Source organism: Ornithodoros turicata, chromosome 2 (genome assembly GCF_037126465.1).
Source record: "Ornithodoros turicata isolate Travis chromosome 2, ASM3712646v1, whole genome shotgun sequence".
Taxonomy (NCBI): domain Eukaryota; kingdom Metazoa; phylum Arthropoda; class Arachnida; order Ixodida; family Argasidae; genus Ornithodoros; species Ornithodoros turicata.
In genome coordinates this window covers 116,550,790-116,568,616 of record NC_088202.1, presented here as the reverse complement: position 1 = coordinate 116,568,616, position 17,827 = coordinate 116,550,790, and the positions used below count along the sequence as shown (strand labels likewise).

Here is a 17,827-nt window from a genome sequence, read left to right as displayed (position 1 = left end):
CATCTGGAATCCGTAAAAACGACCCAGTCAAAAACAAGGATCATGAGCCTAAGCACGAAATAGTAATCGAATTTCTTGAGCCTGCCCCTTTTCGTACCCACCAGCTTTTGCCCCTGTGCATTTTTGTTTATCCGATGACGCCATGAAAAGAAATTGAACTAGCTCGGAATAGTTTCTTGACCCCGACCGAACAAACTTACAAAGTCCCGACATACATCTATTTTCATGCACAAGTCTTGCAATACCAGGTTCAGTGTGTGTGCAAGGCAGTGGACCTACATAGCTCTTGGTTCAATGTGTTTCACACACACAAATAGAGATACGATGATGATGATGATGGATGATGATGGATGAATGTGTTTCACTAGGGCTCGAAGCCCACCGCTTTTGTTGGAAACATTTGCAAACAACAACAACAACTAAATCATGCAGCTCTGCATTGCCCACGGCAGTTTTCGACTCGACAAAGCACATCTTTCGGAACCGAGAGGAGGGTATTCGTTCTGGTGTCCGCGATCACATAAAATGCAACATATATACGTCTTCCACCTGCAGACCTTGTTTAACGTGCCTGAGGCAAAAGGATAGCTGTTCGTGCGTATTTATGTCGGAAGTCTCGTCAGCAATCACCGCATCAAACACTGCATCCTAAACACTCATTTGGGAGTGAAGCATGCTTTGGGTAATTAACTCCAACAGTTCGTTCTGCACTTCCGAGGAAATCCACTTATACCCTGTTGTGTTGAGTCATGCCCCATGATCTGGTACGTCGGCTTTGTGTAACGTTAAAAGTTACCTCAAGTTACCGCGCAATGCGAGGTCTTGGCATGCCAAAACGCGAACAGACGACTACATACTGCCAACAGAGCTCGGCGACTATCCTTCATTTGGTGAAGCTTTGACTGTGAGAGCGCAGACGCCAACTGAAGTCCTGCACTTGTAGCTCTCAACGCCATGGAAGCTGCGCGATCAAGCGCTGAATTTTCATGGTTTCTGAAGGGTTGCAGTGCTTTTTCTTCAGTCCTGGAAACCTCTTTCAAGAAATGGAATGTATGAATCCTTGTCTCGCAATGCGCATGGTAGCAGATTTTTTTTTCTTATTTGTCCCTGGCAGTGACACAGATGGCACAATGAACCTTAGCGGTTTTTGCATTGTACGAAAGCCACTCGTTGATGGGTTCTCAACTCTTTAGGTAGCCCCGCCCACCGTAGCTTTTGGTGGATGACGGCTTGGTCTTTTCATGACACCCTCGCGTGCTTGGTTTGCCAGCTGAAGTTATATCTACGGTAGCTGAAGACGGGCCCAGGATGTCTCCTGCAATAACTGCTGAAGGGCCCACACCAACAGATTTGCCGGCCACAAACGGACTGTGGACGTCGCCATTGTTAGATGAAGCACCGGTATAGGTGGACCTGGCAGCTTGGAGTTTCAGGTGCTGCAGCAGACAATCATGGTCTCTGGATGAGTTACATGTTCATTCTGCATGTCAGGCTGACTGGACCTTCTCGTAGACTGACGTGTCAAGCACCGAGCGTCTTCAGCAGACCATACAAGCGGCGAAGCGATACTTTCCCTGAGTACGTTCTCGTATTTTCTCGGACAAAGAAGGCGCGCCGTGTGCGCAACGAAGAGTTGTGCACCCCTCGCCCTCGCCAGTCACGAAACAACGTGGGCTCCCGCTCTGGAACCTCACAAACGTTTCGGTAACGTTTGGGTAGTCTACGCTTATGGTAGGAAGAGAATGAAAGGCCCGAGGCATTGCACATCCTTCTGCAGGGTCGAGAAGCTTACTTTCTCACTTGGGCTGGGTGATATTGGTGAGAACATGTGGTCGGCCGAGCGCCTGGACAAGCCTCCGACGCGCCCTCTGTTACGTCCTGACGTTTCTCTTTAACAGACATTCCGGTGTTTCTTGAAGTGGTTTCCAGATTTTGACAGGATCTGCAATACAGCGACTTCTTTGTTGCAGTTTGTCGTGAGAGATTCATCTTGGCTTTTGGACGCTAACGCCTTCGCACTTCGCATCTCTAAAGCTCTATGTCACTGACACTAGCGACCACTGCTCCGTCTAACTTGCCAGGGTTTTATTCGGAAATTTTGACAGATGCGGTCCTTGTGGTCAAAAGCACCTAGTCTGAATCGGATAAATCTGATTGAAATTGAATAATTAAGATAGTTTTGATTTTTAATAACAATCACTTTATAAAAAAAACTCTATTAGTGGCCTCACTGAAGTCATGTTTGCCAGTGTAGGACGGTTTGATAACGGGTGGTTACCAAGTCCCCCAAAAGTGTTTAACCATATTAAAGAAATCTACCCTCTATTCTCTTCACGGCGCCCCATAGTACCTAACTAGCCGTGCAAGACCCATTGCGATCTTTTAGAATATGCTCCCACACCAATGGACGAGTGTACTTAGGCGAGGTTGCGACATCAATCCTCGCATGAACGTCCAACCGGGATTAAATATATTGTGGTCTTTTCTGTTATATTCGTTCGAGAATTTCGCTTTGCGCACAGCAAAAGAAAGAAAAGCGTTATATTCGCTTCCGTGGTACTCCACGCAGGTAAATAGCTCCGCGGTGTTTGTCAGAAGCAGGTAATGGACACACTACAGTAAGTATCGACTGTGTGACTGCACGATGCGTGCCGCACGCACTACGCAATATGGCAAAAGAAAAAGATCAAACCATTACCGCAGATAGTGATCCATTAGACGTGGGTATACGCGAAGCCTATCGGAAAACCAATTAAAGATTCAGGGGACATAAACAGAGTGGGCTCCCTGACTGTGGGCGCTATAATGGCTGATACTGGCTTGTTTGCTAAACAAATAATTCATAAATTGCGAAAATTAAGATATATATGTAAATATGTTGTGGCGCTCCAGATTTCAAAGTACAGGGGTCGCTAAGATAAACTTTGGGATTTGTAACGGAGATAAAACAAATAAAAACAGTGTCGGGAAGCTAAAGCAGATGTTAGAGGACGTATTATGCACCAAAAGTTTATAACGATAGTGGCACTTGGCCGTTTCGCTGCGGATAAATCGTGGAAATTAAAAAAACACCGCTGCCTTAACATTTCCAATGGGCTGTACCTGTGTTTCAGCTCCTTCCGTCAGATGGCAACACGGTCGAACGCGGCGTTGCAGACGATGTCGAAACCACGTAAACAACTGGAACTAAATATAGAGTACTACTACGTGAAGTCGTTTTATAAGTGGTAAAACATGTCGTTATAGCACATAACTGAACACAAAACGCACAAGTTACTACTACTAAATTACTAAAAATCACTACTGTACTAAAAATAATAAGCAGGCTATCCTGCCTACAGCGATCTTCTGCAAGTCCAACGACGAACTTTCCGATCTGCGTCAACTTTTCGATATCATCTGCAACGCCGCGTTCGGCTGTGGCGCCACCTGACGGAAGCAAATGAAGCACAGGTATAGCAGATTGAAAACACATGTATAGCCAGTTTTTTTTTTAATTTCCAGGATTTATCCAAGTGGCAGTATCGATATAAAATTTTGGTGCATAATACGTCCTCTAGCGTCTACTTTAGCTTCAGACACTTTTGTTCTCTAACCATTACAAACCCCAAAGTTTCTTGGTGAACCCTGTACATCACTGATGTTCACAGCTCAAGGGGGAACAATACCGGGGAAAACATCCAACGTGCTAACGCGCTCATTGCGCTGAATTGCAGTGCTCGCAGCAGACTGATGACAATGAGACGGGTATACATGAACCGCGTTGAGAAAGGTTGTAAGCAGTGCAAATAAACGCAACAACCCGATTAATAAATAAGTTTCGCGCCAGTGCAGTGTGCGGCCTCGTGTGTCGCGTTTCCTTGCTTCGCTTCTGTTTCAGCTGCACTGTTTTGTCGAACTTCGAAGTATGCAACATACTTGCGAGCATTCGTAGAAAAAACTTGTGCCTTCTCGATCACGAACATGAGCACTGTGTATGTACCAGGGAAGGATAACGGACGTATTTTGGTTACCGTTTCCATTGTCGTTACTGCTACATTTTCGTTTCCGTTATCTGTTTCTGATACCGGCCTTTTAATTTCGTTTCCGTTTCGTTTCCCTTACTGTTTCCGCTAGTGGAACGGTTGTTACAGAGCTGCCGGAGGATAGCCCGTCCGGCTCTACCAGCACCCTGCTTTGCCCAAGTGCTGCTTCGGTGTCACGCGTACACACTACACAAGTAATTTTACATCGTTGGGATGCGCACACGTTGCAAGATAAATAAATAAATAAATATTTTTTTTTTACATTTGACATTTATTTATTCTACCAAAACAAATGAAAATACATAGATGAATATACACATAGAGGAACCAGAGGGAGTACACCCTGATAGATGAAATATATATATATATATATATATATAAAGAGGGGGAAAAGCCATTAAAAAAATAAGCAAATGACGCTAGCGTCATTTACTTATTTCTTTAATGGCTTTTTCCCCTCTTTATAATTCACTGGCTTGCACTGTGGCATTGAGGAGTGCTCAGTCACCCCCCCCCCACCCCCCCACCCCCCACCCCAGGTGTATAGCGCTCGCTGAGTGACCCCTGGTTTGCCAATCCCGAACGATGCGCAGCTACCCAGGGCTGACGAGCCTCAAACACGGCGAAACACGTGTCCTCTGGTGCTGTCGCATCGTTCCATGAGTATAATATATATATATATATACGCTGCAAAATGGAGGTTCGAACGACCAGGATGTTGTATATAGATAGGGGACAAAAGACACCAGAGACTGAAGTAGGGAGTGGGGGAGAGTTATTTATTAAACTGGCATTTAAGCTAAGGGTCTGGGGAAGTTTACGTTTCGGCGGAAGCTCCGCCTTCTCTCTACACACAAAAAAACAGCATTTGTTGATTTTGTTTTACCTTCCTACGCCTTACTCTTGTGTAAAACACTTGCTAGTAGATATCAGGTTGCATCGCTTAATTACGCTTAATTAGCTTAATTACGAAGTAGGATTAATGTTGAGTCAGGGTACTTTTTAAAAAACCTGTATTGAATTGCCTTTCGACAGAAAAGTTCAATTTATAATAGCCCCAGTTTGTTTATCGCTTCTGTATCGCTTCCGCTGTAATGGGAACCTCCTTTGTACTTCACGTCAGAAACAGGCTGGTGGGAAATAGTCCTAAAAAGTGCGGTAAAACGTGTAATAATATGATACTTATATAGTCCTTTGAAGCGAAATAGATCTCTACAGATTGCACGACCTAACTTGTTTTTTGATCATATTCTTTATTCCGCTGTTAAATTTCCTTTTCTATTCCAGTGATAAAAAACTTTTTACTCATCTTTTACTACATATCGTTGCATACATATCACAAAAGTCACTCGTGCGTCCAGTGATCGACATTGCTTTATAAGATTGTTTTGTGCTCTCATTACCCCAAGGCATGAATAGTGTGAAAAAATGGCTAGGAAGCAAGCGAGCTGGTGAAGATGATGCATGATGTAAAACCCCGAGACTAGGGAACACGAAGGGACAGACACAAACACGAAGTCTCTATTGTGTGTTTGTGTTATGTCTCTTCGTGTTTGTGTCTGTCCCTTCGTGTTCCCTAGTCTCGGGGTTTTAAATCATGCATGAATACTGTTCTGCAGTGTGGAACAGTATTTGTCTACTCCAGACATCTAAAATCGGGGATGTACAACGTATAGATTTATGCAAATCTACTATGACTATGTTTGGGAAGGCGTTTCTATTATGAAGACTTGAGAATTTTAAATGGCTGTGATATATGTAGTCGATGGACTGTAGACTCGTGCTTTGTGTGTACAATGCACCCACTAGACAACTAAGACATTATGAGGTGTTCGTAGTGACTCAAGTGAATTTGCTAAATCCAATAATACGGTTGCAATGTTTACTTAATAGGGTACTGTACATGATATTTGTGATATTGACCTGTTGACTTCAAATGTTAAAAAATTCAAAAGGCTTTTTATCCAGTACTTGCTAACTTAGCCTGCTGTTGTGTATGTCTGTTTTTACTGATTGTCCTTGCACCATTGTTTAGGCTTTGCAATCTTTGACCTATCACAAACCTTTGATCGACCATCTGCGCTTCCTCATGCTGTTGCCAAGGCTCCCGCTAACCGTTAAAAGAATCAAGTTTCACGCATATTCACCTTCGCCGAAACGCCGAAGTGCTTTCTTTCTATTTACTCTGGGTTCTCTGCATCCCTTACACACAATGCATGGACCATGAAAGCATATTTGACAAGCCTACGATCATTTTCATCTTGTTCCTCTGAAGTAAAACATTCACCCTTGGAAATATGAAGCAAAAAATAGTTCAAATAGGGAAAATATTCTATATTAACCACAGCTTTGAACGGCTGCTGCTACGACCCGTCTGCGAGGCATCACCCGCCTGCCGTACGTGACATCATACACGGGGGATGTTGCCGATTCGCGGACGGCCTTTTGCAAGCAAATTGCAAAATTTGCAAGTAAGCTCGCAAACGTCGCCGCCAGATATGTTTTGCTTTGACCTCGAGCTGAGATCGTATCTAATCGTTGACGCAGAATCCTACCAGAAGTGTAATGTAGCCGTTGATTGTAGGTGTGGTTTTTACATTTCTTTTTTTAACGAATAGCAAGTCGGCCTCCGACTGACTAACCTTTCCTCCCTTTCTTTTGCAATAAACATACTTCCCCCACCCCCCTCCCCTAACCGTTGATTGTCAGCATGGTTATGGTGGGCACGTTTTCCTCTGTGAGCATCTTCTTCGTCAGAAAATGTCTCTGTCGGTTACCTTTTGGGAGCTGCTGCGTACGGAACGATCCCTGCTGTGTGCGTCGCATAATCTCTTCCTCCATCGCTGACAATTTGCGTTTCGCCATATTTCTACTGATTTCGACGGCAGATATACGACGTCGTTGTCCAACCCGAAACCATGTACCCACGTGGTTCCGCGGGGTGCGTGTTCCGGGTCATCTACACTTGGCTGAGAGGACTGGATCTTGATGACGGGAGCCCGCTTCGAAGGGATATATCCGGCGGTCACGCCCCGCTATTTATGCGTGGTAACTGCGCCCCCGACGCACTGAATACGGTTAAAAGTCGATCTGTGTATGATAGTCAATGATCATGAGAACCATTTCGGGCAGAGCACTCGGAATTCGCGAAAATCATTTCATTGTCCCTTTAAAGGCTTCATTGCTGGTTTGAGTCTAGTTCTGTCTACTTGTATTTTGTGTTCCTGTCCCTACCATCGCCTCAAGCTCAACGAAATGATATCGTTTCGTTGTTCCTTTTATCTGCAGGAGAGCCAAACATGCTTTTAGTTGGTAGTACCAACTACTACCAACTAAAAGCATGTTTGGCTCCCCTGCAGATAAAATGAATAGTGGCATACAGGGAACAACACCATCCTTTTCAGCAAAGTACGATGGCCACTTTGCTCACACATCTACAGGTCAGGAAGTTATATGGGATGGATTCACTGGCACTTGACAGCAGATGTGGCGACTTGATGAGATGTAGCAACAAGCTTTAGTGACAAAGCCGTTTAAGACCACTTTTTGGGCCTGTTGGTGCAACATTGAACTTATGTTAGAAGCGCTAAATCGGGCACGACGAAACATGTGCTCGTGTTTCGTCCTCTCCAATTTTTGGCACTTTTATCCTAAGCTTTAGCGTATTAGTTTGTGATGGCGAATTCCACTAATGGTGGTAGTGCAGAAAAGTGCGCACTGAGTGCGCGTGTTACACTGCTCGCCTCAACGCAACGCGTGTCGCGTTTCATCGGTCGTTTCGACACTGAAGGCATATCGACACACTACACTACGCTGCACAAAAACGACCAACGGGATTTATGAGTGCGCAACAAACACGTAGAGTAACCCTTCGGTCAGCTTCCATCCTACATGCGCTTACATTTTGATCGTGTTTGTTGTAGGTATTCTGGGCATCCGTATCCTGTCGTTGGATGTTCCACAGAAGGTGAGCGTCGGACGTGAGGCGCAGCTCAAGTGCGCCTACGACTTGGAGGGAGACCTGCTCTACTCGGTCAAGTGGTACAAGGACGACATCGAGTTCTTCCGTTACGTGCCGTCTGACCGGCCGCCGGGGCAGTACTTCCAAGTGAACGGCATTCGAGTGGACGTAAGTCACTCACTATAGTACCTCGATCTGCCAGTTTGCTGCGCTATCCGATTTAAAGGCCACTGTACAGCGTGTAATTCGTGACTTCCAACTGGGCCATCCCACGTCAAATGATCCAAACATGCCGCTCGACCACCACTGATGTCCTTTTGTATTCCTAGTTTTTACTAGTTTCTTAGGAGGACTTAGTGAAAGCATTTTACAATCGAGTCACACAACGGTGTTATATTTGTCTGGACCGCCACATTCCGAAAACCCAGCTCGAAAATCGCCAGTTTTGCCAAACTTTTGTTTTCAAGTGTCGCTAGCGCGGAAGGTACTGCTCAGAGAAAAACGAAACCTTTGTTCATGTACAGCTGGAACGCCATACAACATAAGACTGTGTTTATTTTCTTAAAAGGAAGGCGGTAAAAATTTGCAAACATAGTCCAAACATCGCGTCCTTTGCGCGTCCTATTACAGGGTGAGGGGAAACATGTTTTCCATGAGGTGTACAGGGTAGAGTGTCGCATCTTCCAATGACATAAAAATCACTTATAGAAGGTTATAGAATTAAGCACGGACCAATTGATCGCGAAAATGTCAGGTACACTTTTCTCACCCGGCTCAACCTTCGAGCACTTTTAAATATTGATATATTTTGAACCAAGACCTTCGAAACTACTCTTCCCTCGAAGCCCTGTACCTGCGCAATTTTGTAAAAAAATATATATCTGTGATGGTCGAGAGGCATGTTTTGATCATTTGGCGTGGAATGGCCAAACTGTCAATGTCCGTTCAACACACGTGTTCTCGCGAAAGTATGGGAGCGTTGGTGGGTTGTGTCGTTCCGATGACTAATGACTGGCCCTCAGATGTGGGGGGATGCTGCTTGGGGAGCACGGAGCACCCTATACCGACTTACTGCGGAAATGCGCCAAATACAGTATTGGCAAATGTTGGTGGAACTCTAAATCAAGCTGCACGAGTGCCCCCGTTCCGTTTCCTGTTGCTGTTCTGAAGTATGTGCAAATTGTCCGTTGAAACCAAGTACACGTAAATGTCGTTGCCGAATACCCGTAACCAGTTGTTTATCCAGAAACCCAGCACGTCGGAGGGTTGCAAAAAAATGGGGGCTGGTGGGGGAGCGTCATTATTACATTTACGTCATAGCAGCTTAACGTATCATTACCCACATGTGTCTAAAGCTGAAATAGCAAGGGCCACCCTGTAAGAGGTGCGCAGGTTAAAAAGTTAGGGGGTGTCTCCAAAGGTCTGGGAGGTGTTGAGGAGGCGTGTGCGTTGGGGGGGGGGGGGGGGGGGGGCGTCTGGATAAATCATGGCTCGTAACACGGCTGTTGCCGAAGTCGATATTGCACTTCTATATAGCACCGTGTAGGAACTCGACATAGAGCAGATCCCTCCTCGTCTACCTTTAAAATTAATGGATTATGTAATTAATACAAATTAATCGTAGGGCTATTTGAATCTAAACACGCACAGGCATGCCCGGTGACCTGCTAGTACAGTGGAAAGGTTTTGCAGTGCGTTGGGTCGTGGTGTGCCTACTGTGAACGTCGCAAAAATGATATCATCTGCTTGCATAATTTATGCGCATAAAGAAGGTAGAAAAAAAAATCCTGAAAAATTTAGAATTTTCCTGTATATTTTGGGAAACAGAAACACCGCAGCGAAAGCGTGGGTGTGATCTTGAAGTTATTTTCTTTCTCTGCATCGATCGATATATAGCTAACTCATATCATGATACAGCTGACATTAACCTTTTTTTTTATATTAAAGTAAACTTAATTAGTTGTGTTATATTATAGGCCCCCAATGGAAACTCTACGCCCAAAACGTCGCTTATGTACTTTGCGATGCACTCATAGTGCAAAACTTGGCTCTTTCCGCCACTGGCTGGTTGTATCGCTCGTTGTGGCATCTTATTGTCTATTTTGCCAGTACGTTGCTTGAGGACCCATGCTTCCTGGTCCGACTTCACACGGAACTCTACCAGTATTTCCGTTAGGATGACTTGAGAAGAATAACATATAGCACTAACCACCCACGTAAAAGTGAGAGTGTACGCACGCTCCACAAATAGAACGGCGTTAAGAGAGATCTTTTTTGTGTCGTTTACGTTTCTGACGCCCACTGGATCGCCTCGTATTTCTGCTTCCCCGCGACCTCATCCTGCGATGTAATAGCCCCATTACCCTAAACACCATATGTACAAGATATGCGACAACTTAGATGGAGACCCATCCTTTTTAGTACGGAAGCTTCAGCTTACGTCTGAAGAACACAAGGCAGCATCTTCCACCTCAAATGTACGTAGCGGGCTATGTGATGATCATTCTTGAACGCAAAAATGAGTTGTTTGAGGGGAAGAAGAAAAAAGAACTAGAGTACAACGCATTAGGGATGCACTTATCCGTGGAACTGCAATAGCACATACGCTGCGTCTGAGACACAGATGCGGTACCCCACAGTCGGTGTGTTGCTTCACCGGAATGCCGAGAGGGCACACTTTGCAAGACGGAAGAAGATCAACGGCCCACAAGAGACGAACATTACTTTCGTAGAAAGAAATGCCTCCTGTAAGGGGAAGGCAGCTGCAATTTCTTTAGTGCAGTTGTCGCTGCGTATAGTAAGGCGTGCGGCTCCAGGGCAACGGGCAACAAAGGCAGGCCGAGACTAAGTGGAGCTATCAGCTCTCCGTGTGACTGCCTCAGAAACCATGTTATGAGAGCGAGCCCTTCGATTCCCACCAGAAATGCCAGGAATCCCAACAGATATGGCTCTTCGATCGGCCCACCGAGTCCAAAGTGGATGACGGCTCTTCCGTCTGTCGTCCCCTCGTTTCAACCCTCTTTTGTTCTCTTTACTTTTCTCCTTTCGGGAGTTTTCCCGTTCCCGAGTTCCGGAGCTCTCGATAGGTATACTGCGTATATTTCCGTTGCCGTTGAGGTCGGTGTCGCATATTTGTGATATGTACGCCGCTGAAGTGCCAGTGTTGATGTGTTCCTCCCAGCGTCGTTTACTGTTGTACTGTGCATTATTAGAGTTAAACTATGCAGACGCATTTCGCTCGCTAACATCATCATTCTCTTTGGACATGGTCTGAAACGAGACAATCGTTTATTTATTGCAGAGCGTGACATCTTTTATCGCCATCTCCCATCGCCATCTCCCGTTCATGTAATGGTGTTTCACGACGACATAACTTGACGATGTCTTTGAGAATGTGCATTCGCATCTCTACGCGTACTTCGTACGAGTTCGTCACATATCGTACAGCAGATAGTAAGTTGAGCTCTAATCGTATTCAATTGGATATTTTTATTGTCCGCGTTGCATCGCTGGAATACCACTCCTAAACAGCACGTACATTAGGTATTAATATGAGGTAGAAGGGAGATACCTTAGACTCCATGCTCGTCAATCTCGCAAAAACGAACGTGGGCGCCGGCACAGGCTGCGCAAGAAGCCTCCTTTTCTTTCTTCTTCACAAATTGTTTCGCGGCTTCTTGCTTTCACAAAGTGCGCGCGCCCTGGCTTTACTCTCTGTCTCTCTCTCTCTCTCTCTATTCCTTTCGCGCCACTCGCTGCACACTTGTTCTTTCGCGTGGATCTGTATGTATGTATTTGTTCTCTTGACAGATGTTGCGGTCTCACAACGGGAGTGTGGTTATTCGCGGAATGGACGCCACCTCAGAGGGTAGCTACAAATGCGAAGTCTCAGCTGATGCTCCTTCCTTCCGGACAATATTCGCCGAGAAGATGATCCGAGTCTGTAAGCATTCCATAAATTCTGGCTTTATCTTTCATAGGACTGGACTGTGTATTGTCGTCTTCGGTGACATATTTGCCCATGTTCAGTCAAAAGGATGCCTTTGATTATTTATACTGCTAGCCTACAAATCTATTGTAGGAGTGGGATAGAGAAAACAGAAGGATGGCATAATTGTATAGCAGAGCAACAATTTGTACATGACCGCTAACGGTCAGTCGAGTGGTTCATATTTCCAAGTGCACATTTTTATCACCTTCGTCCTTTTTTTTTTTTTCGTTTTCTCCAGAGTTCACCATCAAATCGTGCCGCCATGCTTATCCGGGTTATCTAATATAACGTCGTATTGTAACTTACAACGTCCATTATTATTTGACATGGGTGGCCTAAGCCTGAAAGGCTTCTTGGCCACTCCAGACCGTCAGCGTGGCATGTTCATGTTACAAAGTTGCACCATTGCTGTACGAAGTGTCGAATTAGCAGACTTATGCATAAAATAAAAATAAATAAATAAGGAGATACATCAATGACCCTCAAGATACATGGATGCAACACAGACACAACACCTTAACACTATTTCGATGATACAGGATACAGTATATATATATATATATATATATATATATTGCGTTCTTCAGAAGAAGTTATATTGATATGCTGAAGTGTTCTACGGGGATTAGTTAAGTACAGTAATTCTCTCGGAATTCCGTTAAATATATGCGGAACACGTACACACATTAACTAATAAATACACAAACGCACACACAGAAGAAGAAGAAGAAAAAAAAACGACAGAGCCTCTGTATTCTTCTTAACTTTTATTTAGCGCCAGTCTAAATTGCTTATCTCAGAGCAAAATAACTTTCATTTTTGCAACTTTCCCTACCACTGTTGTCTGCATTTCATGTATTTATGCTTCGCCAGTTCGTGTCAGCCCGGACTTTCTTCTTTTAACGCGTCCTACGTGTGCGATGTTTCCGTGTCTTTCCTCGTTTACTGACGAGCACACGCATTGCATAATTGATGTGGCGTGATTTCTAGCAAACACGTGACCACGCGAAGCAAGTACTGAAAGTCATAAGTGACGATGTGATTGTGTGAATCTGTGGTTAGCGCTTTTCATTGTTCTTCCTGTGTCATTTTCCGTTCCTATACACGTCGTTCTGAATACAGAGCTTGTGAGAAAACACGCGACTAACATCTTGCTCGTTGGCAGAGCTAGAAACTGGGGATAGCTCGAAGGCCCATTACGTCAAGACAAACCCTTCTTCTGAGGCAATCTTACGGGACACCGTCCCTCCAGCATTTCCCATTACTCAAATCCTTGTACCTATCATAGGAACCTGTCTACGCCAAAAGCACGCATCGTACATTGTGTACGGAGTCGCCGATACATTTGTGTATGTCTCTACCCTGTATTTTCTTTTCAGCCGGAGCGCGGGCAACCTTCAGCGGTGACAGCTGCCAACGACTGCTGTTGGTCGTGTGCCTGGCAATTCTCGTGCTCCAACGCAGCGCGCCCTGGATTACAATCACCAAGTGACAGACGTAACTACAGGGATTGTGCTCCATGAACTCACTGTGAACAACGGATCGCACGCAACATCGCGGGCCTTGGAACGCGGAAACACGAGCATGGAACGTGCTTCAATAGGCGACACTCATCGGACATAACGCAAACGAAGTGCGCAGTGTGTGGTGCGGCGCGAATCTAAGGGCTACATACCCCATTCCGGGGCTCCACAGCTTTCGGGGTTCAACCTGCGTTGTGGTATCGTACATGCATTGACATTGGAGCGTACATTTCAGACGGACATTCGCTGTATATATCTTTATGATAACGAAAAGAGATTATGTCGGTTCTAAGAAATATAGTCTACGAAACGTTCTTCTTGAGATAAACATTATTGCCAGAATTGGGTGCCTGTTCGCCAGTGTCTGTACAAGAAAAATCATCCATCGAGAAAGCCGTGACCATTAATATGGAACATCAAACAATGCCACCTTCCCGTTCACTATTAAACTACGCATTCCAAACTGCTAAATATTGTAATAAGTATTATCGAGTAACCGGTTTCACTGCAGACATCGCTGGGGTAACCCAAATAACGATAAATATATATTTTTTTAAAATTCTTCTTTTGATGTAATTACTTTATCACTGTCTCCGTTCCACTCTTCGGTCTCTATCACGTGTGGCACCACGTTCATTGTATATTTCGTTTACATCTCGAAATGTAATCCTTATTTCTGTGATGTCCTCAGCAAAATTACGTAAAACCCACATCCGGTATTACATGGTAGATCTGTAGGTTCGAACGGGGCTTACTGTTATTGCCGACAGTCCACCCGTGTGTTGTGGTGGCTGGCCCCATTGGCGTTCCGCTGTCGGCGTGGGAAATTCCTCACTCTCCATTACTTGTGCTTGTTTGGCTAATTACTTGCATGCATGTACAGATCCTCGTCGCACTTGCACAAAATATACTATGGCCACGAAAGAAATAAATTTGAGTTCAGGCAAAAGACCTGTGACTTGAGCAGTGTTATCTTTTAAAAAAATCTCCAAACAAGGTTATCAACAGAACACGGCCGCGATCTACTGGAACTCAACGTCCGTTATTGTTTTCTTCACGGTCAGAGTAGCTAGTCGACGACCGTCGAAAGGCGAGAAATGTGTTATTGGCTATGTTGCTTGGTGTACTGAACAGATAAATAGGCATGCATTTCATGGAACAACCAACGACCAAACATATTCAGACTTATTATTTTGCTGCGCGCCACCAGACCAGCCTTGAAAGCTTACTGCATTCCACATATTTCAAGAGTTTATTTAAATCTATATAACACTGAGTGTGAATGCTCTCTCTTTCTTTCTCTCTCTTTTCTGTAAGCAGAACTCGGACACAGGTTGTATGTCCGCGTCGCCGATGTACAGCCTAACTATATATACAATGAAGACGTTGAACTGCTTTGGTTAGAGAACGCACCTTTTTCGTGGTCAACGTATACGAATGCCACTGCTTGAGCAAACGTTGAGCGGTCGGCTGTGCGGGTACCGATGCCGCAGCCACTGACTTTGCCCCGCACAAAACGTGTGGTTACTACACGAAACATTTCGCGGCGCAGCCTGCTTCCTTGGGAAAAGTAATCACAGTAGAATAATCAGTTGATGCATCGGAAGTCATTCCGCGGTTCTCGACAGATACCACTGGGATTCGTGTTTTTCTCGCCTGCCTTGCACGACCTATTGCAGTAATTGTAAATTGTATTGCTTCAAATCACTCCAAGTACATTTTAAATAGAAGTCCCAACGTCTCGCGCCTGTACTGTAGCGCTCCCTTTCGGCATTATTCTGAGCGACTTATGCGCGCTTTTCAATTCCACTTCCAATGCGACCTTTAATAGTTTGAAACTTCCAATGCGACATCATAGCGACACGGAATCGGCGAGAGCCTTAGACTTTCTTTTTTAGCTTCTCCATCGCTTGCTTATTGGCGATGCCTGTCGAACGAGGGTGGAATGAATCGCGCACCCAAGATAAGGGGCCTTAAAAAGCGAAATTCATTTTGAATACGAGCCGACGACGGGATTGAAGCCGTCAATTCGTAATCCGGACTCGTAAAACGAAGAAAGACGTGTCTCTCTGCGATCCTAATCCCCCGTCACAGTCCATTTGCCAGGGTGCTTTTTGTAAATCTGGACAGAGGCTTAACAGATTATGACATATGCACATACGACGACCGTCCCTGGCGTGTAATCGGATTGTAAAAGTGTCCAATGAATTGCGTATCCAAATGCATCATGTAATATTAATAGTCCGATACGCGCGGTAACATTTGGTAGCAGCCAACTCCTGTGTATTTACTATATTTGCATTTTACGGCTCTTCTCGTCTTTGTATATAGCAGCGCACATGTCGCCCACGCACGACGGAGAGGGAGAAAACCAAGGCATAAATAAAGAAAAAAAAATATTCACTTATTCGACCTTATTTGTTATTATTGTGCGTGTGTCACAGCTGAAGTTTTATTCGACTGTACATTACGAGTTATGCCACAAGACAGCTCAGCTCGTTTTTCTGAGCAAGAAAAAAAAAAAGATTAAAGTAAGCGTGACGACGGTCGGGAATTTCAGGATTCTGACCAAAGGATATGAAATGCCATGCTTATCAATTCAATCGACGTTGCAGTATGTCACGTTCTTCTAGGGTACGTGATATATTGTCTGCTGTGCAATAATTCCTGTGTAATAGAATCGTCAGATGAATCAATCAGGAACGCAGTTGTCACACCACGTGTTGGTGGTTTTCGTTCTCGACACTTCTGCGAAATGTTTACCCCCACGCGTGTGCCTTATGTTTTATTGTTCTTCTTTCTCTCTATTCCCTCCTTTGTAAACATAATCCTCTTGAAATCCTACACTGAAACAGAATACAGCTTTCGACAGAAGGGGGAGGACGGCGACAGAGTTGCCAGTATTCGTCACAGTACTGTGCGTGTTACAGGCGCGAGTGTGGAGAGAAACGAAGCGCGGAAAAAATGAATTGAAGCTGCTACTAACTGTCAGTGTGTGGCGTGATAAAAGCGTGGAAAGTATTTGTCTACTTGGGAGAACATATATCTCGATACGACGAGAAACGACGACCGTGTCAAAAAAGTAAGACACTGGCGCAAAGTAAAAAGAAAAAAGAAGAAGAAGAAGAAGACGAAAAGAAAACCCACGAGACCAAGTCAAACTAAGCTAATAATTATGTAGCATAAATGACATTTGTTACTTTCTTACTCATGGACTTACTACGTTGGAAGCTTAATGTCATGCGTTTAATTAGCGGAGAGCCATTCCGACGGAAAAACAGACAGATGGCTCAAGGAACCGGCACAATTCCCTACGCCAATTTTCTTCTCGCTTTCTTAGTGCTATCACGTCTTTAGTTTCGTGGTCGTAGAAACTGCAGTTCCCTCTGTAGTAGAAAGATGAAATAAACACAGAGGATCTTCGCATTCAATGGACGAAACGTAGGAAAAACCATTTATGCCGCTCGCTACGTTAAATCATGTTGTTGAATTATCGTGTGCCGTTACTTTCTACCTAGTGGTTAAAAAAGATCTTAAGGAGGATGTCTTCTCTTAATCGCAATTTCCCTTGCTCTTCGTAAGATTGTGTATAATGTGTCACTTATCTTTAGAGTGTGAGCTTGTGTGAATGAAGTGGTGATACAAAGTACGTAAAAGCTACTGCTTTCCCTTTTATGGTTTATCTGTGGCGAAACAGCAATAGCGATGTCGACGAAATGGAGTCTGTCTTTCCTTGGCGGTAAGCTGGTGTAAAAAACGGCACAATTATGTTCTGAGAAAATGTTAAATCGTGATATAAGACATAAGAAAATGTTATCGTGATATAAAGTTTCGTCAAGGCCGTCCAAATAATATGTGGAACCGTATTAATAGCACATATAGTAGAGGGGACGAATGAAAACCACACAAATACATAGATCAACGTAGACACACACACGCCACCCACTCAAGGCTGTTCATACGCGACACCTTTTAAGTAAGGAGTATCGGTTCGTTTATGTGCAACTTGAAAATGAACCTATTACGTCTGAAGGTCTTGTGGAGTTGTATGCATAAAATAAATAAATACGAAACATGAAAATCAGATCACGAATAGACGCTATCGCGAAGTGCAGTATGGACCAAGTGATAGTAATGTTGGCTTTCTTGCGTGCGCTGAAGTCATGCAGGCAAAGCACGCTTTACAGATACACGCTTCACGTTCTATAGGTGGTGGTGGATGGTGAAAGGGTTCGCCGTTGTCGGCCTCACAGAGGTGGGCAAAGTCACGACTAACGCCCTGGGGGAATGTGCGTCCTGGGCCGACTTCGAAGGGAACTGTGCCGAC

The 17,827-nt window shown here is 44.6% G+C and overlaps 1 protein-coding gene across 2 annotated transcripts in view; it reads left to right on the top strand.

Annotated features, from left to right (window-relative positions):
• Nucleotides 1-15,666, top strand: part of LOC135383972 (uncharacterized) — an 88,977-nt gene extending 73,311 nt beyond the window's left edge. Inside the window, exons 1-4 of one of the 2 annotated variants that reach the window (XM_064613242.1) lie at nt 7,039-7,073; nt 7,949-8,154; nt 11,797-11,929; nt 13,357-15,666. In XM_064613242.1, the coding sequence (XP_064469312.1) occupies nt 7,067-7,073; nt 7,949-8,154; nt 11,797-11,929; nt 13,357-13,469 (459 nt within the window). In that variant the 5' untranslated portion in view covers nt 7,039-7,066 and the 3' untranslated portion in view covers nt 13,470-15,666. Of the gene's footprint in view, nt 1-7,038; nt 7,074-7,948; nt 8,155-11,796; nt 11,930-13,356 lie in introns of those variants that run through there. The other variant, XM_064613241.1, reaches the window with a different exon arrangement.
• The last annotated feature ends 2,161 nt before the right edge of the window (nt 15,667-17,827 follow it).